At 41.0% G+C, this 25,530-nt stretch overlaps 1 protein-coding gene across 1 annotated transcript in view; it reads left to right on the forward strand.

Annotated features, from left to right (window-relative positions):
* Window positions 1-25,530, forward strand: part of arel1 (apoptosis resistant E3 ubiquitin protein ligase 1) — a 90,108-nt gene that overhangs the window by 47,973 nt on the left and 16,605 nt on the right. The window contains 11 exon segments of the mRNA XM_060829395.1: window positions 239-476; window positions 2,530-2,699; window positions 4,606-4,786; window positions 8,470-8,723; window positions 12,035-12,112; window positions 15,397-15,538; window positions 19,423-19,544; window positions 20,170-20,245; window positions 21,332-21,441; window positions 22,518-22,697; window positions 25,279-25,404. Coding sequence (XP_060685378.1) covers window positions 239-476; window positions 2,530-2,699; window positions 4,606-4,786; window positions 8,470-8,723; window positions 12,035-12,112; window positions 15,397-15,538; window positions 19,423-19,544; window positions 20,170-20,245; window positions 21,332-21,441; window positions 22,518-22,697; window positions 25,279-25,404 — 1,677 coding nt within the window.

A 25,530-nucleotide genomic window follows, 5' to 3' on the forward strand; every position in this document is an offset into this window, starting at 1 on the left:
TGGATTAATAGTCCAGTGATAATACCACTAGGCTATGTCATCCCCATTTCTTATAGGGCTACAGGGATAATACAAAGAAATGGGACTTGCTGAGTTCCTCTTGCTGGATGCTGACATGGGAATTATGAACTCAACAGCCTCCTTCTGTTGTGTAAACATTATACAAGATGTTAAAACAAGAACGAATAGTAATGCATGTCATTTTTCAGAAAGAAAATCTTCCTATATTGTTGTGTAGTTGTTCTACAAGAATGGGCGACCATTTCCTGCACACCGTCCTGTGGGATTACGGATTCACATTTCACACATGGAGCTTGGGTTGGATGTTCCAGTCACACAGGAAGTACTCCATGCACAGAAGAGCAATGTGGTGAAGGTGGGCTTCACAGTGAGAAAGGCAGGAAGGTACGAACTCTCTATCAAAGTCGGAGGATCGAATGTGGCTTACAGCCCATACTATAAAACTTTTCAACCTGGTAGGTGTGATCGTGTGTATGTTCTTACTGGGGATTGAGATTGCCTATCTTTTCTTTGTCTATACATTTGTCCGCATTGATTACTAAGCACCTTGAATAAAGGCTTCCCTAAATAATTAGGTAATTGACCACAAATGGTACTTAAATGCAGCTCTTTATACCTTGCTGTCTAGTCTTTATTCTAAAAGTGGTGTAGAGGATGTTGCTTGACCTTCCTGCCTCATGGAATTTAAGTTCTGAAAAAGCTTAGATCCTTGAGCTAGAAATTTCCTTTCTTTGCTGCATGTGTGGATTTCAAATTGAAATGACACTGAATAATTGTAATCCAATCCTTAGACTGCAAATAATGTCTATGATTTAGTAATAATTGAAAGCACATTAGCACTGCGAAGAAGAAGGAAAAACAAATGACACGCACATTGGGTGAATTAGGTTGAAATTGTTGAGTGATGCTGTAAAAGATTCAGGGGCCTTATCAGATCCAAAGCTCAACATATCCAATAATCCAGAATAATTAAGGTTGCAACGAGACAATGAGCTAGGGGATTTGTTTGAGTAACTTGTGCAGTGTTCTTATGAATTCTTTGTGTCAAAAATGTGAGCTAGGCTCTAAAGAAACTGGGTATTTTTGCTTAAAAACAATATCTGATCAGCAACCTTAAAAGGTTTATCAGATTGTTATGGGAATCCAAGAAGTTAAACCAGAATATACCTTAACCTCATTTGCAAAAATGCACATAATTTGTTTCATATATGTTCACCTATGTGAGCATCCCTATTGACTAGTGTTTACTACTGTCCTTCGTTGCTCTTGAAGGTGATGATGAGCTGCTTTCATGAGCTGTTATAGTCCATATGATGTAGTTACAGTGAAATGAAAGTTGCCGTTGTCCCAGAAGGCCATAGGCAGTAGGTGTTATTAGAATGACAACACTCAATGTTTAACCCCAGGGTTACCTAACCCAGTACAGTAATTGAACCTGTGCTGTTGACTTCACTCTGCATTGCAAACCAGCTATCCAGCCAACAGAACTAGCTGAGCTGAATGTGTCTACACCCGCATGTTATTGTTATGGAAGGGGTTCCACAATTCTGACCCAGTGACAGTATAGGCATGACAATATCTTTTCAAGTCAGGATAGCGAGTGACATGAAGAGGAGCTTGTTGATGCTGTCATGCATCTACTGTCATCCCTTTAAAGGTAATGAAGGTCTCTGGTTTGGAACAAACCTTGACAAATTGCAACACCACTGGCAATGTTAGTGGGCAGAGTGAACATTTAAGGTAATGGGTGAGATGCTGATCAAGTGGGCTGCATTCATTTGGATGGTGTGGACCATACTGAGTGTTGCTGGCACTACATTAATAAAGGCAAGTGGAGAATATGCTGTCTCATTCCAGACTTCTGCCTTGTCGATGGCAGTTTCACTGTAATGACAGCACATGGTCTATAACAGTTAATGGACTATGGCAGATGGGCTTTGGGAGCTGAAGGTAAGCTTTTCACCTCAGATTTCGCAGCGTCTGGTCTGTTCTTGTAGGTCTAGATCAATGAAAAGCCTCATGATGTTAATTTAGCATTTTTGATGATGTAAATACCATGATGCTTCAGAGGAAGGTTTGATTCACCCTCACGAGGAATGGTCATTGTGTGGTCCTGTTAAGGTGCAAATATGGCTAAGTTTTTAATATTTTATTATGCTCCTTGGTGCTTGCTTGGTGCACATAAACAAATTGTTATTGTTCGAAGCTTATAAACGCAAGTCTCACAGTATAATAGGTCAAGGACACTGGACTTCATTTGCGTGATAAGGAGTTAAATATCTAAATTTATTTTATCCATCTTGTAAAGCCACGTGGTATCCTGTATGTAATTAACTTCTAAAACAAAAATTACAAAAATTGGAGTTTTTTATTTTGTCCACTGATACTTTTGAAGCTGGAACCAAAAAAAATGTTAACTCTCTCGTCGAAATAGTTGAATAAATTACTCATCTCTGTACCCAATTCTGAAATGGATAATATGTATTCCCTCTCCTGTTCCATTTATAGGATCTGTCTTTCCAGCAAAAACAAAAATTCTCTACCATTTCTCCACTTTGGTACTGACCAGTGGACAGCAGCACACATTGCAGATCGCCCCACGTGATGAATATGATAATCCAACAAGTAATGCATTGTCTGTCATTGGGCAGGATGATTACAAAGTCCAAATCAAAGAGGTGAGTGATGAGTTACATGTAAGTGAATCTCCAGAATTTATAAGAGATCCTACATTAAAGTTTAGACTGATTTACTGTTCTCTGAAATAACTGCTGTTATTTAAATCCTGCATGGTCCTCCTAACTTCGGAGAACTGCCTCTGTCTTATGCTCCGAAAATAATCTGACAATACGTTCTACTTCAGTATTGAGAGAGCGCGTGACAAAAGAAGTTCCTAACTTTTCCATTGCTTTGTTTTCTGGTGTCTTGATTTCCAGGCATTTTGTTCTTGACAGCAAGTTATTGTTTCATTTTTACTGCTCTTCCGTTTGTGGTCCTGAGCATCTCAAGAGATACTACAATATGATAGTGATATGAAATGTTTCACATGGTCAGAGCTATTGTGGCAACATGGTTTTTGACATGCATGTTTCCAGTATTGTAGCTTGGACCTCTAGCTAGTTATGGAAGAGGCTCCAACATTCCTTCCATTTCATTATTGACTTGGAATCCCTGATGTATGATGGAAAGACTTGCAGGTCAATACTTGACCTGTTTGGCTGTGTCACAAACACGCCGCCTTGGCCATTGAATCCAAGGTTTGAATCCAGGGTTTCTGGCTAAAAGGCACCATATTCCACTAGATAGTCTCATAAAGGTTTTCTTTTTTTCTAAAATCATTGTCCTTGGGGGTGGGGTGGGAAATGTGGAAATTTAGATACATTTGCTATAACACTACTATTTAAAATTAGTGTTGAAATGATTCATTGAATCTGACCCAAAGAGATGTTTGGTTTCTGCTGTTTCAGTAACATATGCTGGCAAGTTTCTGACTTTCAAAACCCATCTTTAGAACCAGCACAATGTTATTGCTTTAATCAGCAGAGCAGCCATGTTTTTTAAAAAAATCATTGAATGCAAAGCACTGGAAATTGGAAACACAGAATGCTAGAGAAACTCTGCTGGTTTGGCAGCATCTGTGAAGAGAGAAACAGAGTTAATGTTTTGAGTCTGGTATGATTCTTCAGAACTTTTGTGAATGTTTCCAGTGTTTGTTTAAAAATATTGGGTGAGATGTCCCAACTAGTGATATCCCCATATGCACACATTGACAGGTGATGCTTCTTAATTCCTGATTTAATGTGCAGAATGTTAAACATTTAAGAAATCGCAAACTTCCAAGTGACAGGCTGGGCATATTGTGTTGCCATTGTTCTGCACCAAGGTTACAAAATAGAGGTTCAAGCTTACTGTTGAAAATTGAAGTCTTCAGAGATTAGGTTTTTGACATAAAAGGAGATAAAGTCAAAACTGCATTAGACCTTCAGCTGCTCTTGCATTCTTTTTTGGTAGAAGTCTTGAATAAATAGTCCTTGCCCCAGGAATACAAGGTTCAAGGAAAGTAGAATTAAGGGAAGAAAATGTGAAGGCACTTGTAGCTTGAAATATTAGCATCTTTAAATGTAAGAATTTATTCATGTCATTAGTGGGCCTTTTATATGTGAGTTTCAAAACTATGAATTTATTTGTTTTAGATAGTTGAATTGTATCCATGCTTTTCCATTCCCGGTACTTGATTAAAGGGAAGTGAACATCTGGGGACTGCACTGATTTTGTTGTACAATAAACATGAGATGTGCAACATTAGCATAGTAACTCTCCTTCCATTTATCTTCTCTCCCTTTGGGAAGAGACTGGCTCCCACTCTGCATTGCGCATAGCAACGCAGCTGAAATCAATTATGTCAGCAATGTAGCAGATCATGGTTGTAATTGTATCCAATACATAATGTTGCATGCATTGTGCCACCTGAGTCTGTGTATTTTTGAGTATTTGCGCTAATATTGTGAAAACAACCTTTTAAATAGCTCAACTTGCCTCTTTTTCATTTGTAACTGAGTACTCTATCCTTCACTTGGATTTCAGCTTGGTGGCCCTGAAAATGAAATGTCAGATGTTTTGTTTCATAAAACCATTTCCTTGAATAAGTCAAAGTGCCTAGTGCTTCTGAACTTGACATTGTGGAGAAAAGGTTGTTTTCGAGCATCTGTTACCTACTGGGACCAATTGATTGGTAATGGGGTGTTTGACATCATTGTTCTCAGTGGTGAGTAGAGCTTCAAGCTAAAATTTTGTAATCTGGTTAACAGTATGTCTTTTATTTGACCTTGTAAACTACTGTCCCATTTCCAACCTTCTTTTCTTTTTGAGATCTGCTCATTTCCCAAATCTCTCTTCTTTTTCTTGCAATGCTGAGTTTAAGCTTTACTTCTCTAAAGGGGTACTGCCCGAATCAACATCACAATTGGAATCCAGTGTGACAATGATCATACTGTGTGATCACTGTGTCATACTACATGATTTGCTTGACACCTTTGAGAGGACCAATCTCCTCATCTTCCTTTAGCACTTCTTCTTCTCTATCATGCAGAAAGTAGGATTCCTTTCAGCTGATTCTATTCTCAATCTATCAAGTCATAATCTGGTCCTGTCATATATCTCCTCAAAAATGCCTATAAATTAGAATTGGGAGTAAATCACTTGAGCCTGTTCTGTCATTCAATAAGATCATTACTGATCGGATTACTTCACGTTCCTCTGATAACTTTTCATCTCTTGCTTATTAAGAAGTCTATCTACTTTTGCCTTGCAAATATTCAAGGACATTGCTTGCACTGTCTTTTGAGAGAGCGAGAGTTGTGAAGACATTCAACTTTGAGAAACAATTCCTTATCTCTGTTTTATAACAAAGTGATTATTGACTGGCACCAGTGAACTTAATTTTAGATTCTCCTACAAGCGGAAATATCCTTTCCACATGCACCCTACGAAGATCTTTCTGCATCTTCAATTAAGTCTCAACTTACTCTTTTAAACGCCGGTGGCTACAAGCCTATCCTGTCCAACCTTTCTCAAAGCAACTCATCCATTTAAGGTATTAATCGAATTTGTTCACGTTTATCCACACTGGCAACTGTGCCTCAATTAATGAAATGCTGTCCAGGTCTATGGATGTTACTTATCCAGACATTGAGAAGGCATTTGTTAAAAGCCTCGCGAGGCTGTGAAATAAAACTGAAACTTGTTGAGCTGAAGGTAAATTTATTCACTGGATTTATACAATGGCTGAGTGAATGAAATTGTGATTAAAGATAATGAGCAGGGTCATTAATTGGTAGGATGCAATTCCTCAAGGATCTGTTTTGGGCCCTTAAATATTAGATTAAATTCCCTACTGTGTGGAAACAGCTCCTTCAGCCCAAAAAGCTCGACTCTCCGAAGAGTAACCCACCCAGACCCATTCCCCTGTATTTACCCGTGATAGAACAGGTTATTTCTAAATGATGAAAAGCGAGGAACACCAAACAGACTTCGGGCTCTTGTATGTTGATCACAAAAATGTCATGTGCAGATGCAGAAACAAATTAGCAAGTTCATTGGAGTGCTGGCCTTTTAACCAGTGGACTAGAATATGAGAGGGTAGAGGCTATGGAAGACCATTGTGAGCATTTCTCAGTGCCAATCTTGAAAGAGCAAAATTGGGTTTGGAAGGAATGTTCTGTAGGCTTATTTGAATGACACCTAGATAAGGATTAGATTTCAAGTCAATGTTGTAAAAAACTAGGATTCAGTTTTTAGAATTTAGAACGTTGCAGAATCTTTTGAAAATGTTTTTGTGGTAGAAGGGGGATAGTTAGGATAGAAAGGGACCAAGTATTTCTGCTATTGGCAGTCTCTAAGAGGGCCATGGTTTAAAAATTGGAAGGAAGAAATTAAAGTACATTTATGCTTGCAAAGAGAAGAAGTATAGAATTGATTTGTGCAAAAGTCATTTGATAATGCACAGATTAATTTTAAATCTAACATTGACAAATGTTTGTTAAACAGGTATTTTAAGTGATATTGGTCAAAGACAAGCTATAGAGATTAAGGTTACAGATCAGCAACGATCTGATTTGAATGACGAATTGCCTTGAGGAGCCATATGGCCTGTTCCTGTTCCTATGTTCCTTCATTTGCAAAGGTTCTGATTTCTGGAATTTTCTTGTAAACCTTTGCTTCAACTCATCTTTTTCTTTTTAAGATGCTCCTTCCCTCTGTGACCTAGCTATTCATCCTATTGTCTCCAGCTTTGGTACCCAATTTTGTTTGATCATGTACCTATGAAGAATCTGAGGGCATTGTGTTTTTGACACAGGTAAACAATGAAATGAGCTCCCATCCCAGTATTCACAATACAATAAAAGCCAACCCTCCAAATTGCCACAGCGTTTTTTAGTCCAACTTTTTGAATAACCAATATCAACCACCAAGTGTATAACTTAAACAAAACAATTAATAATGTATTACTAATTCAATAGCTTTAACTGAGCAAAAGTAAACTAATTGACGTCTATGACTTAAACCAGATCTCCTTTTGATTCTACCTCTCCACTCTCAGACAGACAGGCACAGTTAAAGGATAACCCAGATGAAAAATGAGAGATGTAACTGGCCAGTTCACTTAAGCAGTTTCAATGTTGTCATCGGCACATTGGATTGTATCTTGCTTGATTTCTGAATGTACACATCATTGCAAATAGTTTCCAGAGGGCACTGAGGAATATTTCACTTAATTCTTTTTTTTTTACTCCTCATTAGATTAGATTAGATTACTTACAGTGTGGAAACAGGCCCTTCGGCCCAACAAGTCCACACCGACCCACCGAAGCGCAACCCACCCATACCCTTACCTAACACTACGGGCAATTTAGCATGACCAATTCACCTGACCCGCACATCTTTGGACTGTGGGAGGAAACCGGAGCACCAGGAGGAAACCCACGCAGACGCGGGGAGAACGTGCAAACTCCACACAGTCAGTCGCCTGAGTCGGGAATTGAACCTGGGTCTCAGGCGCTGTGAGACAGCAGTGCTAACCATTGTGCCATCGTGTCGCCCAAAACTTGTAACTGGTATTCTATTTTCCAAATTTTAAATATGTTGATAATGGGTGGATAAGCAGGGATCAATCGAACCTCTATCCTGTAGCTTTTGCAGCTATAATCCTTCTGACAAAAGTATAGTTTAAAACTTTGGGTTTTTCTAATAGTCTTTTGTTTAGGAGTGGTTAGCAAGGGCCTCCCTGTGACGGAACTGTTAACATCTGAACATTTGGCAACATGGGAGCACAATGCATCTCCACAGCTGAAAGGTCTACAGTGTTCTTTATGTAAGAATCAACTTGCAATTAACTTCCAGGCCAGGTCCTATAAATTGTCAGTTTCTCTGTTCTAAAAAAAACTACTGCTCACAGTCCAAAGGTTACCTTCAGCTCTTAGCTCATAGTTTCAACCAAAAATGATTTTTTTTAAAAAATGAAGGGTTCTGACAATTTTGTTATGCAAATGCTTATTATTGCTGTAATTAAACCTCAGGTCAGTGTGTCAGAACAGCATTTCAGTATCAGACATTAATACTTTTTGAAAATTGGTATGCTGACTGGTTTTGAGAAGGGAACTGTGTTGAGATTTCAAGTTTTAGTTTTGTTCAAGTCTTTCTGTTGGAACCAGCATCTACTATAACTGTGCATTGAACGTAGGAGTTCACTGTCTGGAGAAATCATATAAATAGACTTGAATTCCATCATTGCTTGTTGCAAGTTTCCTAAAAAGATCTCTGAGAGAGACTGTTTGGGATTGCAGTGGTTGACATAAAGTGTGATTAAAACTGACCTAAAGCAACCTGAGCTTCTGACTGAATGGGTTCTGAGTGGAAATAATTGTGTGTATTCACTATTTGCCTTAATAGACAATGAAAAGAACACAGTAGAAAAGAACGTCTCAACCCCAGGAACCAGTGTTTGTTTTGAAGCATACTTGTATAACACTGCAAATTATGCTAATTCTCAGTGGCAATTACCATCAATACCACCTTCGAGCATGGGTCGGCACCCATCAACCAATACAGATGAAGAAGATGATGAGAAAGATTTGGATCAGGAAAGTCAGACGGCTGAAAAAGTGAAAAAACCCAAGAAGGTCTATTGTTACATATCACCAAAGGTAAGAAAGGGGCTATGACATTGAAATAATGTCTTGAATGTTAATATTACAATAAAAACACAAAAGGATGAACATTATCAGCCCTTTAGTGTGGGATGGAAGGAAGGAAGGCATCAAACATGGGTGTCTGACATTTTTCTGTTACCGTGCAGTTCTGCCAGTGGCAGGAAAGGTGAGACGTGCTGCCCATAGGAAGCACGGTTTAACCATTGAGTTGGCCAGGTAGCGATTCTTTCCGGCCATCTTGATCCTACTAGTAAGTGTAGACTACCAGCAAATTATTTGGTTTACAAATGTCCTTTAAGAAAGGGAACTACCTGGTCTGACCTACATGTGACTCCAGACCCACAGGAATGTGGTTGAGTCTTTACTGCCTCCTGAGCAATCATGGAAAGGCAGTAAATGCTGTTTAGCCAGTGACACTCTTATCCCATGACTAAATATTTAAAAAAACAAAATTCCCTGGTGACCTCACAGCAACCTCTGGCGGGTGGGTTATTCTTCTTTTTATCCCTCAGTGGCCCATGCAAAGTCTTTGGTGGCAGTGTGCTGTCAATGGACTGTAAGCTAGACGAGAATATTCATTTTTTTAAAAAGATTTTTTTGAATGGCTGTGAAAGATGATCAACAATGCCACTGCAAGACGAAGATGAGGACTGCAGATTCTGGAGATCAGAGTCCAGATTCGAGTGGTGCTGGAAAAGCACAGCAGGTCAGGCAGCATCCGAGGAGCAGGAAAATCACGTTTTGGGCAGGAGCCCTTCATCAGGAATGAGCTCATCCCTGATGAAGGGCTCCTGCCTGAAACGTCCGTTTTCCTGCTTCTCGGATGCTGCCTGACCTGCTGTGCTTTTCCAATGCCACTGCAAGGATCCTTCCCACTTAGGATCCTGTGAATCAATTATGATATGTGGGTGCTATTTCCTTCGATAATTGAGAGTGAAGGAAATATTAAAGGTTGAATCAGGAGACACTTAATGCTTAAATGGTGCCCTCTAATTTTTGACTCACTCACTCTCAAGAGGAAGCATCCTTTCCAAATCTATCCTGTTAAGACAGTTTAGGATCTCATTCATTTCAATTAAGTCATCTGTCACTCTTTCAAAATCCCGTTGAAATAAGCCCAGCCTGTCCCACATTCCCAAGTAAGACATCCCACTCATCCAAAATATCAATCTAGTAAACACCTATGAATCACCTCCAAAGCGTTTGCGTCGTCTTTTCGAGAAGCATATCCAAATTGCATGGGTATTCAAGATGTGCTGTCAACAATGCCCTGCTTAACTAAAACGTAACCCCCTTTTTGGCTCAATTTTTCAAATAGCAAAGGATGGCACTCCACTAGCCGTACAAATTTTTTGTTGCAAGTCTATCTGAACATTCTGTGACTCATGCACTAAAGCACCTAGATTTCTCTGCACCTTGACATTTTAAATTCATTCTCATTTTAAATAATCTTCTGTTTTATTATTCTTCCTGCCAAAGTGAACAATTTTGAGTATAATGTGGGAAAATGAAATGTGGCAGATTTATACCCCTTGCTCAACCTACTTGAAGGTATTATTTAATCAACCTATTCAGGGATGTTATAATACACCCCTGAAGTAGGTGGGGCTTGAACCCAGGCTTTTCCCCACACTATCTTCATAACCCTCATACCATTGATCAAAGTATTCATCTAACTCTGCTTTAAATGTACTCAAAGACTGAACCTTAACAGCTTCCTGTGGGGTACAAAATTCCAAAGATTTCACCTCCTTCTGAGTAAATGAAATTTTCTTAATCACGGACTTATGAAGCATTCGCCTTAATTTTGAATTGTGCTTCTTTGATCTAGACTCCAAAATTGTGGGAAGCATCTTGCATGCACCTACCCGGTCTATACTGTTCAGTATTTTGTAGATTTCAATGAGATCATCTCTTATTCATCAAAACTGTAGAGAATACAAGCCTAGTTTGCCCATCCTCTCTCAAGACCATCTTGCCATCCAGGAACAAATCTGGTGAATCTTCTTTGCACTTCCTCTATGGCAATTATAATACCTTCCCTGAGATATGGAGACCAAAACTGCGCACTTTACTCTAGTTGCAGACTAACCAAGCTCTTACACAGTTGAAGCAAGAATTCATGACTCCTGTACTCAAATTTTTTACCACCTTTAATGGTAAAGGTTAATATTCCATTCGCCTTCCTAATAACTTGCTACATGTCAGCAAGTCACTGAAGGGTCACAACATCACCTAAGTTGCCTTGATTATCTACAGTTTCCAACTTTTCACCACCAGTTTCACCATTTAACAAATACTCTGCACATCTATTCTTCCTACCAAAGTGGATAACCTCACACTGTTGTACATTTATATTCCATCTACTGTGTTCTTATCCAGTCACAAAACCTGTCCAAATCCTATTGAAAATGTTTTGTATTTTCCTTGGAATAAAAATTTTTATATAGCTTTGTTTCATCTGCAAATTAGAAATTTTACATTTGTAGCATAATCAAGAAATCTCATGGGACAGTGTCCGTTATTACCAGAGAAACTCAAAATAAGAGGATGGATATAATGTTTCAGCTATACATACTGAAACACTCGCTATTCAGTCTTGTGAAAATGTCTTCATGTGCTTAATGTGTGGCTTTTCTAGAAGTTATTAGGCAGGTTGTGCTCCAGTGGTGTAAAGATCAGGCTTTCTGTTTTGTTAATTTTTCCTTCAACTTGTTCAGATTTTTAGGCCCAACATCAACCAAGACACATGTGCTCATTTGAAAATCTGAGCAGCATTCTTTTTATTAATTATTTTTCGACAATTTTCTCTTTTTTTTTCCTCCTTTGAAAACAAATGGTTCCTTGTTAGAATGTAGTTACATTCATGTTAATTACCCTCTAGTGACCTCTCCTACTGACCATTTATGATTCGTCTCTTGTTCCTAGCTTACTGTCAAGGCCCTTGAGGCTGAATATGAATGTATCTTTACTTCGATCCTTGATGTGCATGCATCCACAAGGGGTGATACACAACAGTCAGGAGCTGGAACCCTGGCCATTTGAATTTATTTGTCTCTTGTGCCCTTAAATTGCTGCCGCAGTTGTTGCTGCAACCCTTATTTCACAACCTCTTTTTCCCTTTCCAGTACGTTCCATTGAGCTTTGGAATACCAGTGAAGGCAGAAACATTATTTGATAGCTTGTGGTATTCTATCCTTTACCTATTACTGAAACATGCTTAAAGTTAAAACCCAAAGAAATTCAAATTAATATACTCAGCAGCTGATGCAAACTGAACAATAAAAAGAATATTTGTTTTGCAGCAATTCTCAGTGAAGGAGTTTTATCTGAAAATCATACCCTGGAGACTTTTTACTTGCAGAGTATGTCCAGGAACAAAGGTAGGTCTTTTATTCCAATTATGAGTTTTTAGTGGACAGGGAGCAACTTTCAATTGGTGTTTAATTACTCTGCAGTACAACCAAAAGGAAACATAATGGGCTAAATCTACCTTGTGTGTTATATATTTCTATTGACAAGATCTATCTGATGTTTAATTGCTAAGTGTTAACTAATCTTGACTAAAGCTGCAGGAAAGTTCTGCAATTAATTTTGGTTACAGACCTACAGGAAGAATTAACTGGCATTATTGGTCCTCACTGCAGTCCAGTGTGTTTTTGTTGGCTTGCTATAGTATATAGGCACCCAGTGAAGACTGAGCCAATTTGATTCTGAATCTCCACACCTTTCATTCCAACTTATAAATAGTCTGCCACTGTCTAGACACTGACTGCTTTGATAGTCAGTGATCCTTCATGTGTCATGGGTCAACATGAGTCAACAGAGAAATGGGTTTCTCAGGGGCAGGAATGGTTGCTGGATGTTCCAAGGTTTAGAGCATTTAAAAAGAATCGGGGGGGGGGGGGAAAAGTGGAGGGGGTGTAGCACTACTAATCAGAGAGGGTATCACAGCTGCAGAAGCTTCCATTGTTGAGGAAGATCTGCCTACCGAGTCAGTATGGGTGGAAATTAGGAACAGCAAGGGAACAGTCACCTCTTTAGGGGTTTACTACAGGCCCCCCAATAGCAGCAGGGAGATGGAAGAAAGCATAGGTCGGCAGATTTTGGAAAAGTGTGGACGTAGTAGGGTTGTTGTAATGGGTTACTTTAACTTTCCCAATATTGATTGGAACCTCCTTCGAGCAGAAGATTTGAATGGAGCTGTTTTTGTAAGGTGTGTTCAGGAGGGTTTCCTAACTCAGTACGTTGACAGGCTGACGAGGGGAGAGGCCATTCTAGACTTAGTGCTCTGAAACGAGCCGGGGCAGGTATCAGATCTTGTGGTGGGAGAGCATTTTGGTGATAGTGACCACAACTGCCTCACATTCTACATAGCTATGGAGGAGGAGAGGATTAGGCAAAATGGGAGGATATTTAATTGGGGAAGAGGAAACTATGATGCGATAAGACATGAGTTAGGAAGCATGGATTGGGAGCAATTGTTCCATGGTAAAGGCACAATAGACATGTGGAGACTGTTTAAGAAGCAGTTGTTGCAAGTGATGAATAAATATGTCCCTCTGAGACAGGCAAGAAGTGGTAAGATAAAGGAACCTTGGATGACGAGAGTGGTGGAGCTTCTCGTCAAAAGGAAAAAGGTAACTTACATAAGGTGGAGGAAGCTAGGGTCAAGCTCAGCTCTACAGGATTACAGGCAAGCGAGGAAGGAGCTTAAAAATGGGTTGAGGGGAGCCAGGAGGGGGCACAAGAAAGGCTTGGCAGAACAGATTAGGGAGAACATAAAGGCATTTTACACTTGTGAGGAATAAGAGAATGGTCAGGGATAGCATAGGGAATTTGTGTGTGGAGTCTGAGGTGGTAGGGGAAGTCTTAAATGAGTTTTTTGCTTCTGTCTTTACGAAAGAAACAAACTTTGTAGTGAATGAAACCTTTGAAGAGCAGGCGTGCATGCTGAAATGGATAGAGATAGAGGAAGCTGATGTGCTGAAAATTTTGTCAAACATTAAGATTGACAAGTCGCCAGGCCCGGACCAGATTTGTCCTCGGCTGCTTTGCGAAATGAGAAATGTAATTGCTTCGCCACTTGCAAAGATCTTTTCATCCTCGCTCTCCACTGGAGTCGTACCTGAGGACTGGAGAGAAGCAAATGTAATTCCTCTCTTCAAGAAATAAAATAAGGAAATCCCCAGCAATTACAGACCAGTAAGTCTCACGTCTGGCATCTGCAAGGTGTTAGAAAGGATTCTGAGAGTTAGGATTTATGACCATTTGGAAGAACATGGATTGATTAAACGCAGGTCATGCCTCACAAACCTTATCAAGTTCTTTGAGGATGTGACTAGAAAAGTTGATAAGGGTCAAGCTGTGGATGTGGTGTATATGGACTTCGGCAAGGCATTTGATAAGGTTCCCCATGGTAGGCTCATTCAGAAGGTCAGGAGGAATGGGATACAGGGGAACTTAGCTGTCTGGATAAGAATTGGCTGGCCAACAGAAGACAGCGAGTGGTAGTAGAAGGAAAATATTCTGCCTGGAAGTCTGAGGTGAGTGGTGTTCCACAGGCGCTGTCCTTGGGCCTCTATCGTTTGTAATTTTTATTAACGACTTGGACGAGAGGATTGAAGGATGGGTCAGCAAGTTTGCAGATGACACAAAGGCTGGAGGTGTCGTTGACAGTGTGGAGGGCTGTTATAGGCTGCAGCGGGACATTGACAGGATGCAGAGATGTGTTGAGAGGTGGCAGATGGAGTTCAACCTGGATAAATGCGAGGTGATGCATTTTGGAAGTTCGAATTTGAAAGCTGAGTACAGGATTAAGGATAGGATGCTTGGCAGTGTGGAGGAACAGAGGGATCTTGGGGTGCAAGTACATAGATCCCTTAAAATGGCCACCCAAGTGGACATGGTTGTTAAGAAAGCATATAGTGTTTTGGCTTTCATTAACAGGGGATTGAGTTTAAGAGTCGTGAGATCTTGTTGCAGCTCTATAAAACTTTGGTTAGACTGCACTTGGAACACTGCGTCCAGTTCTGGTCGCTCTATTATAAAAAAGACGTGGATGCTTTGGAGAGGGTTCAGAGGAGGCTTACCAGGATGCTGCCTGGACTGGAGGGCTTATCTTATGAGGAGAGGTTGACTGAGCTCGGACGTTTTTCATTGGAGAAAAGGAGGAGAAGAGAGGACCTAATTGAGGTATACAAGATAATGAAAGGCATAGATAGAGTCGATAGCCAGAGACTATTTCCCAGGGCAGAAATGACCAACATGAGGGGTCATAGTTTTAAGCTGGTTGGAGGAAAATATAGAGGGAATGCCAGAGGCGAGTTCTTTACACAGAGTTGTGAGAGCATGGAATGCGTTGCCGGCAGCAGTTGTGGAGGCAGGGTCATTGGGGACATTTAAGAGACTCCTGGACATGAATATGGTCACAGAAATTTGAGGGTGCATACATGAGGATCAGTGGTCGGCACAACATCGTGGGCTGAAGGGCCTGTTCTGTGCTGTACTGTTGTATGAGTAAGTGCAGGATATTTTCTTGTCAGTTTGCTTAAACAGAACCGAAAGTAAAATCTCCACAGGTGTTGATAGTCTCAATAGAGTTCAGAGAAGTTGAGACGAGAAATTGATTGGGGGAGAAAATAAAATTGTATCTTTTTATCTTCAGTTTTACTACCATAGTCTAGATCCAGTGCACAAGTTCCTCACATTAGTGGTGGATGATGGAATACAGCCTCCTGTAGAACTCAGTTGTAAAGAAAGAAACATCATGGCAGCAACATTTATTCGTTTCTTACATAAGAACATTGGTAAGGACTGAAACTTTGTACTTGTCTGATATGTAAATGTTGTGTATCAGAGAGAAAAAAAATGCTGTTAAATTTGGGGAAAATAGTTTGAACTGGACAGCTAAAGAGAAAACACCCCAGTATCAAATCACTGCCGAGCACCACTTGGATTCGAATTCTGCTCCTGATTTCTGTGACGGCAAATCGCCCATGTCTTCAGGTCTGTCAGGAAAGCTGTTTTGAGGAGATGCCAAGTGATGGCTAGAAAATTTACTTGGATGCAAAAGGGAAGAAAAATTAGCATCTGAGTCATTTTAAATTTTCATTTGGCTGAATTGAGTTATGTCTGTCCCATTGCCTCAGGACTACAAAATAAAAATGGGCATGAAAATCCTATTTAAAGAAAGGAAATCTTGTATGTTTGATTAAAATATAAAGAGAAGTTTGGTTTGATTGAGACCAATCTACAGTTTATTTCTCATGTTCCTTTGTGTTAGCTGTCTTCTATCACTGTAGTTCATTTTCACTCTTCTATATTTATACACTTGGTATCAAAAATCTTCTGTAGAGTTGCTTCAGACGTTCAAGATTCTAAGTGTGCAGTTAGCTGCAACAATCCTTTACATGTGTTTGTCACGGTGCAAATTGACCTTTAGGAATTATTACCTGCCATGTATTATAATTTTAAATTGTTGTAACTGTTGAACACACAATCCAAACTGGTACTTTAGACACGAGATGAGTAATGTTTTATTGTCAGTAATGGTCTTTAGATGAAACTGAGACTGAACTGTCTGCCTAAGCAACATTGATATATGTTCTGTATCTTTTTTGAGATAATGGCAACAATTTACTGTTAGTGATTGATCAATTTAGCCCACTATACCTGGACACGGGGAAGCTTCCAGTGGATTGGAAAATGGCTAATATAACAGTTTTATTCAAAAAGGGAGGGGGGAAAAGTGCGGAAAATTGCAGACCAGTCAGTTTAGCATCTGATGTTCGGAAAGTGTTGGAATCCATCATCAAGGAAGCAATATCCGGACATTTGGAAAGTCAAAACTCCATCCATCAGAGTCAGCAAGGTTTTGCGAAGGGCAAATCCTGTTTGACTAATTTGTTAGAGTCCTTTGAAGATGTAACAAGCAGTGTGGGGATGCTGTAGAAGTAATTTATCTGGACTTCTGAAAGGCATTTGATATGGTGCCGCACTAAAGTTTAATTCACAATGTTGGATCACATGGGATTAGGAGTAATTAACCTGGATAGATGACTGGCTGATGGACAGAAGAGAGAGAGTCGGGATAAATGTTTTTTTTTTCTGGATGGCAAAGTGTAAATAGTGGGGTGCCGCAGGATTCGGTCCTTGGGCCCCAGCTATTTACCAACGGATATTAACAACTTAGATACAGGGATAGAAGGCTCTATAGTGAAATTTGTTGACGGCACAAAAGTATAGTAAATTGCAATGAGAAAATAAGGACCTTACAAATGGATATAGATAGATTAGGAGAGTGGGTCAAAATATGGCACATGGAATTTAACGCGGGTAAGTGTGAGGTCATGCATTTGGGCCAAAAAAAAGGTAAGGTGACCTATTATCTTAATGGGGAGAGCTTCAGGGTGCTGCAGTGCAGAGGCATCTAGGTGTACTCATTCATGAGGTAAAAACAATGATTGCAGATGCTGGAAACCAGATTCTGGATTAGTGTTGCTGGAAGAGCACAGCAGTTCAGGCAGCATCCAAGGAGCAGTAAAATCGACGTGTCGAACAAAAGCCCTTCATCAGGAATACAGGCAGAGAGCCTGAAGGGTGGAGAGATAAGTGAGAGGAGGGTGGGGGTGGGGAGAAAGTAGCATAGAGTACAATAGGTGAGTGGGGGAGGGGATGAAGGTGATAGGTCTGGGGGGGGGAGGGAGGGTAGAGTGGATAGATGGAAAAGAAGATAGGCAGGTAGGACAAGTCATGGGGACAGTGCTGAGCTGGAAGTTTGGAACTGGGATGAGGTGGGGGAAGGGGAAATGAGGAAACTGTTGAAGTCAACATTGATGACCTGGGGTTGAAGTGTCCCGAGGCGGAAGATAAGGCGTTCTTCCTCCAGGCGTCGGGTGGTGAGGGAGTGGCGGTGAAGGAGGCCCAGGACCTCCATGTCCTCGGCAGAGTGAGAGGGGGAGTTGAAATGTTGGGCCACAGGGCAGTGTGGTTGATTGGTGCGGGTGTCCCAGAGATGTTCCCTAAAGCACTCAGCTAGGAGGCGCCCAGTCTCCCCAATGTAGAGGAGACCGCATCGGGAGCAATGGATGCAATAAATGATATTGGTGGATGTGCAGGTAAAACTTTGATGGATGTGGAAGACTCCTTTCGGGCTTTGGGTGGAGGTGAGGGTGGAGGTGTGGGCAGAGGTTTTGCAATTCCTGTGATGGCAGGGAAAGGTGCCAGGATGGGACGGTGGGTTGTAGGGGGGCGTGGACCTGACCAGGTAGTCACGGAGAGAACGGTCTTTGCGGAAGGCGGAAAGGGGTGGGGAGGGAAATATATCCCTGGTGGTTGTCTGTTTGGAGGTGGTGGAAATGTTGGCGGATGATTTGGTTTATGCGAAGGTTATTAGGGTGGAAGGTGAGCACCAGGGGTGTTCTATCTTTGTTATGGTTGGGGGGGTGGGGTCTGAGGACAGAGATGCGGGATGTGGATGAGATCTTTAACCACGTGTGAAGGGAAATTGCGGTCTCTAAAGAAGGAGGCCATCTGGTGTGTTCTATGGTGGAACTGGTCCTCTTGGGAGCAGATACGGTGGAGGCAGAGGATTTGGGAATACGGTATGGAATTTTTGCATGAGGTAGGATGGGAAGAGGTGTCGTCCAGGTAGCTGTGGGAGTCGGTGGGTTTGTAAAAAAAAAAAAATTGGTGTCAAGTCGGTCGTCATTAATGGAGATGGAGAGGTCCAGGAAGGGGAGGGAGGTGTCAGAGATGGTCCAAGTAAATTTAAGGTCAGGGTGGAATGTGTTGGTGAAGTTGATGAATTGCTCAACCTCCTCGCGGGAGCACGAGGTGGCGCCAATACAGTCATCAATATAGCTGAGGAAGAGGTGGGGAGTGGTGCCGGTGTAATTACGGAAGATGGACTGTTCTACGTAGCCAACAAAGAGACAGACATAGCTGGTGCCCATGGCTACTCCTTTGGTCTGGAGGAAGTGGGAGGATTTGAAGGAGGAATTGTTAAGGGTGAGGACCAGTTCGGCCAAATGAATGAGCGTGTCGGTGGAAGGGTACTGTTGGGGACATTGGGAGAGGAAGAAACAGAGAGCTTGGAGGCCCTGGTCATGGCGGTATTGTGTACAGTTTTGGTCCCTTTATTTGAGGAAAGATATAGTGGCAGTGGAGGCAGTTCAGAGAAGGTTGACTAGATTGATCCCGGAGATGAGGGGTTTGTCGTATGAAGAGAGATTGAACAGTTTAGGCCTATTTCTCTGGAATTTAGAAGACTGAGGGGAGATTAAATTGAGGTATTCAAGATGTTAATAAAAGGTGTGGATAAAATAGACGCGGAGTGGATGCTTCCTCTTGTGGGGCATTCTAGGACAAGAGGTCATAGTCTTGGGGTAGCATATTTTAAAACCGAGTTGAAGTGAACTTATTTCTCCCAAAGGGTTGTTAACTTGTGGAATTCGCTGGGTGCTGGGGCAGTGAGTAAATTTAAGGAGGAGTTTGACAGATTTTTAATTGTTAATGGGTTGAAGGGATAAGGATAGCAGGCAGAAAAATGGGAGTGAGCATATCAGCCATGATCGAATGGCGGAGCAGATTCAGTGGGCCAAATGGCCTCATTCTGCTCCTATATCTTATGAACTTATGAACTGCTGGTATGAAATATAACCTTGTGGATTGTTACTGTATCACATCACAGGTGGTTCTGAAACGTTCCAAGACAAAGTGAATTTCTTTCAGCGAGAACTTCGTCAAATGCACATGAAACGTTCACATACAAAGATTGTGCTGAAAATCAGCCGTCACAGTTTCCTTGAGTCGGTGAGTTTCATCTGCTCCCTGCATGATTGCAGTCCATCTACTTTGATAATTAATGACCAATTATTAAAATTCTACTCTCCAGAAATAAAGTACTCTTTAACCTAGGTCAATTATTTTATTTCCCACCTTAGGAGATTTCTGTTAATGTGTACCTACAGGCATTCGTCAGCCAAGTGCACATTGTAGTTTTAAGAATCCAGTCCAGCATGTAAATAGGCAGAGTCTTTTCCCTGGGGTCGGGGAGTGCACAACGAGAGGACACAGGTTTAACGTGAGAGGGGAAAGGTATAAAAGGGACCTAAGGGGCAACTTTTTCACACAGAGGGTGGTACGGGTATGGAATGAGCTGCCAGAGGAAGTGGTGGAGGCTGGTACAATTGCAACATTTAAGAGGCGTTTGGATGGGTATACGAAGAGGAAGGGTTAGGAGGGTTATAGGCCAGGTACTGGCAGGTGGGACAAGATTGGGTTGGGATATGTGGTCGACATGGACGGGTTGGACCGAAAGGTCCGTTTCAATGCTGTACGTATCTCTGACTCTATATATCTTGATTTGTTTTAATTCAGTAGCAATTATAATTAAAATTCACTTTGCCTTTTTTGTTTAATTTCTGCATCCTAATAGTCCCTGAAAGCAACAAGAAACTTCTCTGTTTCTGATTGGAGCAAGAATTTTGAAGTGATTTTTCAGGATGAAGAAGGTCAGTACCAAAGACATATCAACATTTTCCACTGCTGCTGTATGCATTAATGGGGCAAATCTACTTGCTGTAAAATCGAATTGCTTTAAGTTTGACAAATGTAGGCTATGATGATAAATTGATATGACTAAGATTTTATTAGGTTTCTTTTGGATGATAGAGGATTTCACAGATACTTGAGAGATTTAACTTTGTTGACTGCCTCTCTCAGGATTTAACTCATAGCATCAAATGACATAAATTAGCAGCATAGCAGTAAGAAGAATATTCAGGCCATGAAATGTCAGTTCTGTTGTATTGATGCGAATCTATCAGTTCCTGCACTCTTCTGTTTCCTGTAACCTCTGTGTACAGTCACCAGCCTTAAGAAACCTGCTTCTGTATCCACACAAATGCTGCAGTATGGATATGAGATTAGGCACAAACAGAACAAGAGTTGGCCAGCTGACTCATTACTTGCCTGCACAAAAGCAAACTACTGTACATGCTGGACATCTGAAATATAAACACAATGTGCTGGAAATAGTCAGTAGGTTGGGCGGCACTTAGGAGGGAGAGAGAGAGAGAGAGCAGAATTAGCATTTAAAATAAATGACTTTCCATCTGAACTGGGAAAAGGTAGAAATATAATTTACTGAGGTTAGATGAGGGTGGAGAAGAAACTGTGCATGAAAGAACAGAAGGGAATTGAGGTCTGTGATTGTGTGTGGTCTGTTTAATTGTGAATCTGCTTAAACTTGCTTTTGCAGTTAAGTTTCTTTATTTGGTAATGGTCTACACAGCTGGCTTAATTCGATTTGAATTTGTCCCAGTTGTATTTTACTGTCTATCAATATCCAAAGCATTTTGATGCAAGATCACATGATAATTGCAATTGAGGGATGACATTCAGATCATTAGTTTACTTCTCCAGAATGAACCTAAACTAGCCCCATTGCAACAATTCTATCTTAGCGATTTTGTGGTTGTATGTTGATCGTCCTTTGTGTGAAGATCAGTTTCCTCATATAGGCACTATGTCAAATGTCAACGTCATAATAAGAGAAAATAACTTTATTATTCTGAGGTACTTGTGTATTGTTTCAGCATTGGACTGGGGTGGCCCACGCAGGGAGTGGTTTGAATTGATGTGTAAAGCACTCTTTGATCAAAGCAATGGTCTGTTCATGCACTTCAGCGACAATAACCAGGGGCTGGTGAGTATAAATTTCACTTAATATTCAGCATAGTAAGACTTTTAATTTCTGATAAATTGTTTAAGCGCCAAGAAAGTATTTTTTTCTCTCTGCGGAGTAGTGCTATTTTAAATGTGACAGATAGAGAAGGAGACAGTATTACATAATGCAACAGAAACCAGATTCTGTCCTGTCACCTCTAATTCCTGTCGTAAATATTGTTGTGAAAGCCCCTCTTTGCTCACTGAAGGAATCCATTATGGTGAGTTTAAAGTGATTCCCTTATTCAAAGGTTGCCAAATTAATTTGAAATATTTATCTGAATTTGTGTTTTAGAAGTGAAGAAATTTAATTATCTGATCATTTGTTTCATTGTTGATAAAATGTGCATGGAGAAAAGCATGTGCCACCCTTGGTTCAGTAGTTAGACTCTGCCTCTTATTCAGAAGATTATGAATTTCTGTGCAATTCCTGCACTTGTGCACCAAATCTAGGCAAACACTGCAGTGAGTACAGAGGCAGCTTTGTGTTGTCATAGATCATGTTTTTCAGAGCTGATGGTAAACACCGTTCCATCTTCTCTCTCTTGTGGATGTATGAGATCCCATGGGGAATTCTCCAGTTAGCCTGGTTACTACAGAGGAACCTCGATTATCCGGCTTTCGATTGATCAGACTTCAGATCGCGAGGTCCCGATGTGTGGCTAACTGTGTTATCCGGCATCAATTAATCGGCATTCGATGAACAGATCGAAATACTCCCCACCCATGTCCTTTGGATAATAGTGTTTCCTTTGCATTTATCTCTCAACTTCTATCATGGAGCTGTTAATAATGATGCTGTCCTTATGCAAACTGGTTGCCACGTTTCCCAATAATTGTGACTTAGCTGCAAAGATGTATAAAGTACTTTCAGAAATCCTGAGGTTACGTAAGGTATTTCCTGAAAGTACAAGCCTGGCCATTTCTGTTTGGGATAGGAAATACCAATTTGAGTCTGCACATATTGTTTACTATTTATTTATTGTTGAGCATATCTTTTTTGTACAAACCATATTTTCGTAATGAATAAGTGAAGTGTTTTGTTTGGTTGTTTAGGTACACCCAAACCCAGACCGATCACCTCATCTTCGACTGAAGTTGTATGAATTTGCAGGGAAAGTAGTTGGGAAGTGCTTATATGAATCTGCTCAGGGTGGAGCATACAAACAGCTAGTTTGTGCACGCTTTACTCGTTCATTCTTGGCACAAATTATTGGACTCAGGATGCACTATAAGGTAATGAGGGCTCATTAGTTAATGTGGCCTTTGTGTCTTTTGAATGCATTTGATATTTCGTCACATGTTGAAGATTAGCAGCATGTTAATGCTGAAAGGTCATTGATCTGAAATATGAACTCAGTTTGTCTCTCTCACAGATGCTACCCCTGACAGTCTGAACATTTATAAGTGTTTAATGCTTTTATTTCATATTTGTAGCATCTATAGTATTTTGCTTTTTGTTTCAGGTAAATCTGAACATCATACGCAACTTGATGTAATGATGTTTTCTAAATTGGGAAAAAAAAATACTGTGAATGCTGGCGTTCTGAAATAAAAAAGAAAACCGAAATTGCTGGAGAAACTCCGATCAGGACCCAATCCCCCCGTGGCTGAACACTTTACCTCCCTCTCCCACTCCACCAAGGACATGCAGGTCCTTGGTCGCCTCCATCGCCAGACCATGGCAACACGACGCCTGGAGGAAGAGCGCCTCATCTTCCGCCTAGGAACCCTCCAACCACAAGGGATGAATGCAGATTTCTCCAGCTTTCTCATTTCCCCTCCCCACACTTTTTCTCAGTCCCAACCCTCAGACTCAGCACCGCCTTCTTGACCTGCAATCTTCTTCCCAACGTCTCCATCCCCACCCCCTCTCCGGCCTATCACCCTCACCTTAACCTCCTTCCACCTATCGTATTCCCAATGCCCCTCCCCCAAGTCTCTCCTCCCTACCTTTTATCTTAGCCTGCTTGGCACACCCTCCTCATCCCTGAAGAAGAGTTTATGCCCAAAATGTCGATTCTCGTGTTCCTTTGATGCTGCCTGACCTGTTGTGCTTTTCCAGCAACACATTTTTAAGCTCTGGAGAAAGAAACTCAGTCAGCATTTTAAATCCAATGGTGCTACATTCCAACTAAGTCAAAGGACTCCATGGTGACTCTGTTTCCTTCTCCACAGGTGCTGCTAGATCTGCGAGTTTCTCCAGCACTTTGAGCTCATGAAGATTTTAAATTGGCCAACAGTGATTTGTTGTGAAGTGGGTGGCACAGTGGATCAGTGGTTAGCACTGCTGCCTCACAGCACCAGGGTCCCAGGTTCAATTCCAGCCTCGGCTGACTGTCTGTGTGGAGTTTGCACATTCTCCCCGTGTCTGCGTGGGTTTCCTCCCACAGTTCAAAGATGGTGCAGGTCAGGTGAATTGGCCAATCTAAATTGCCCATAGTGTTAGGTGCATTAGTCAGAGGGTAGGTTACTCTTCGGAGGGTCGGTGTGGACTTGTTGGGCCGCAGGGCATGTTTCTAAACTGTAGGGAATCTAATCTAATCGTTTCTCATTTGGTTCCTTTCTTTTATTCCTTCCCTTCCTCTACCAGCACCACTCATTCACTCCACAATGATCTCTCTTCAATCCAACAAAACTCAGACCTAAACCAAAAGAAAAATCAATACTACAGATGCTGGAAATCAGAAACAAAATCAGAAATTGCTAGAAAATCTTAGCAGGCCTGGCAGCATCTGCGAAAAGAAAGCAAAGTTAACAGAGAACCCTTCTGTTTGTAAGACAAGCTTTTGAATTCCAACACTGTGCACTTGATTGGATTTCCTTTCTCTCAATTCTTTCTCCAACGTTTCCATCCTCTTGAAAGTGTTCAGAAAAGATTTACAAGGATGTTGCCAAGGTTGGAGGATTTGAGCTATAGGGAGAGGCTAAGTAGGCTAGGGTTGTTTTTCCTGGAGTGTCAGAAGCTAAGGGGTGACCTTATAGAGGTTTATAAAATCATGAGGGTAATTGATAGGGTAAATAGACATGGTCTTTTCCTTGGGATGGGGGAGTCCAGAACTAGAGGGCATAAGTTTAGGGTGCGAGGGGAAGAATTTAAAAGGGATCTAATGAGTAACCTTTACACGCAGAGGGTGGTGTGTGTATGGAATGAACTGCCAGAGGAAGTGGTGGAGGCTGGTACAATTACAACATTTAAAAGGCATCTGGATGGGTATATGAATAGGAAGGGTTTCGGGGGATATGGGCCAAGTGCTGGCAAACGAGGTTAGGATATCTGGTTGGCTTGGCAGGGTTGGACTGAAGGGTCTGTTTCTGTGCTATACATCTCTATGACTCTAAGTTAAATTGTTTTCAGATACCACTGAAACAACTGGTTGTTTCGAGGATGGAGCTGCAGATTATTCAGGGAGTAAGATTTCAAATGAAAGCACTAGATTGAAAACATAACTTTAACGTTTCTCCTTAAATTGCTGAAGTCCATGAAGCTTGAAAATACAATGGATGATCTGCTGGAAACTGGTCTGGGTTTTAATGGCAGGTTTCTTGCTAGTTACTTTATGCTCTGTATTTTTTTCTGACTAATCCATTAACTTCTGACTGGATGTTGACACAGATTATAAATATAGGGCACTGCTCACACTAATACGACAGGAAAGGAAATTGCAAATTTGCCCATGTCTTCTAATAGTGTCAGTAGCCCAAAAAGTAGTATGAAATAGCATTTTCACTGTTCATGTCTTTACTCCTTTCACAAGTGCCAAAATGTTGCTTGTGTGATTATGAACCATCTCTATCTTGTCACCTCTGCTCGCAGTATTTTGCAACAGATGATCCAGAATTCTACAAGAGTAAAGTATGTTACATCTTGAAAAATGATATGAGTGAAATGGACCTCGTTTTTGCTGAGGAAAAATACAACAAGTCGGGACACTTAGAGAAGGTAATGTTGTTTAAGAAATTCCCTTGGGTCTGAAATGAAGTCTCATGTTATGCCTTGTTGCTGACGAACCCTTTCCATGGTTAGAGATGATGTGAGGAGGCAAAGTCCTTCCTTCACAGTGAAGAT

The sequence above is a fragment of the Hemiscyllium ocellatum genome, chromosome 8 (assembly GCF_020745735.1).
Source record: "Hemiscyllium ocellatum isolate sHemOce1 chromosome 8, sHemOce1.pat.X.cur, whole genome shotgun sequence".
Classification (NCBI taxonomy): Eukaryota; Metazoa; Chordata; class Chondrichthyes; order Orectolobiformes; family Hemiscylliidae; genus Hemiscyllium; species Hemiscyllium ocellatum.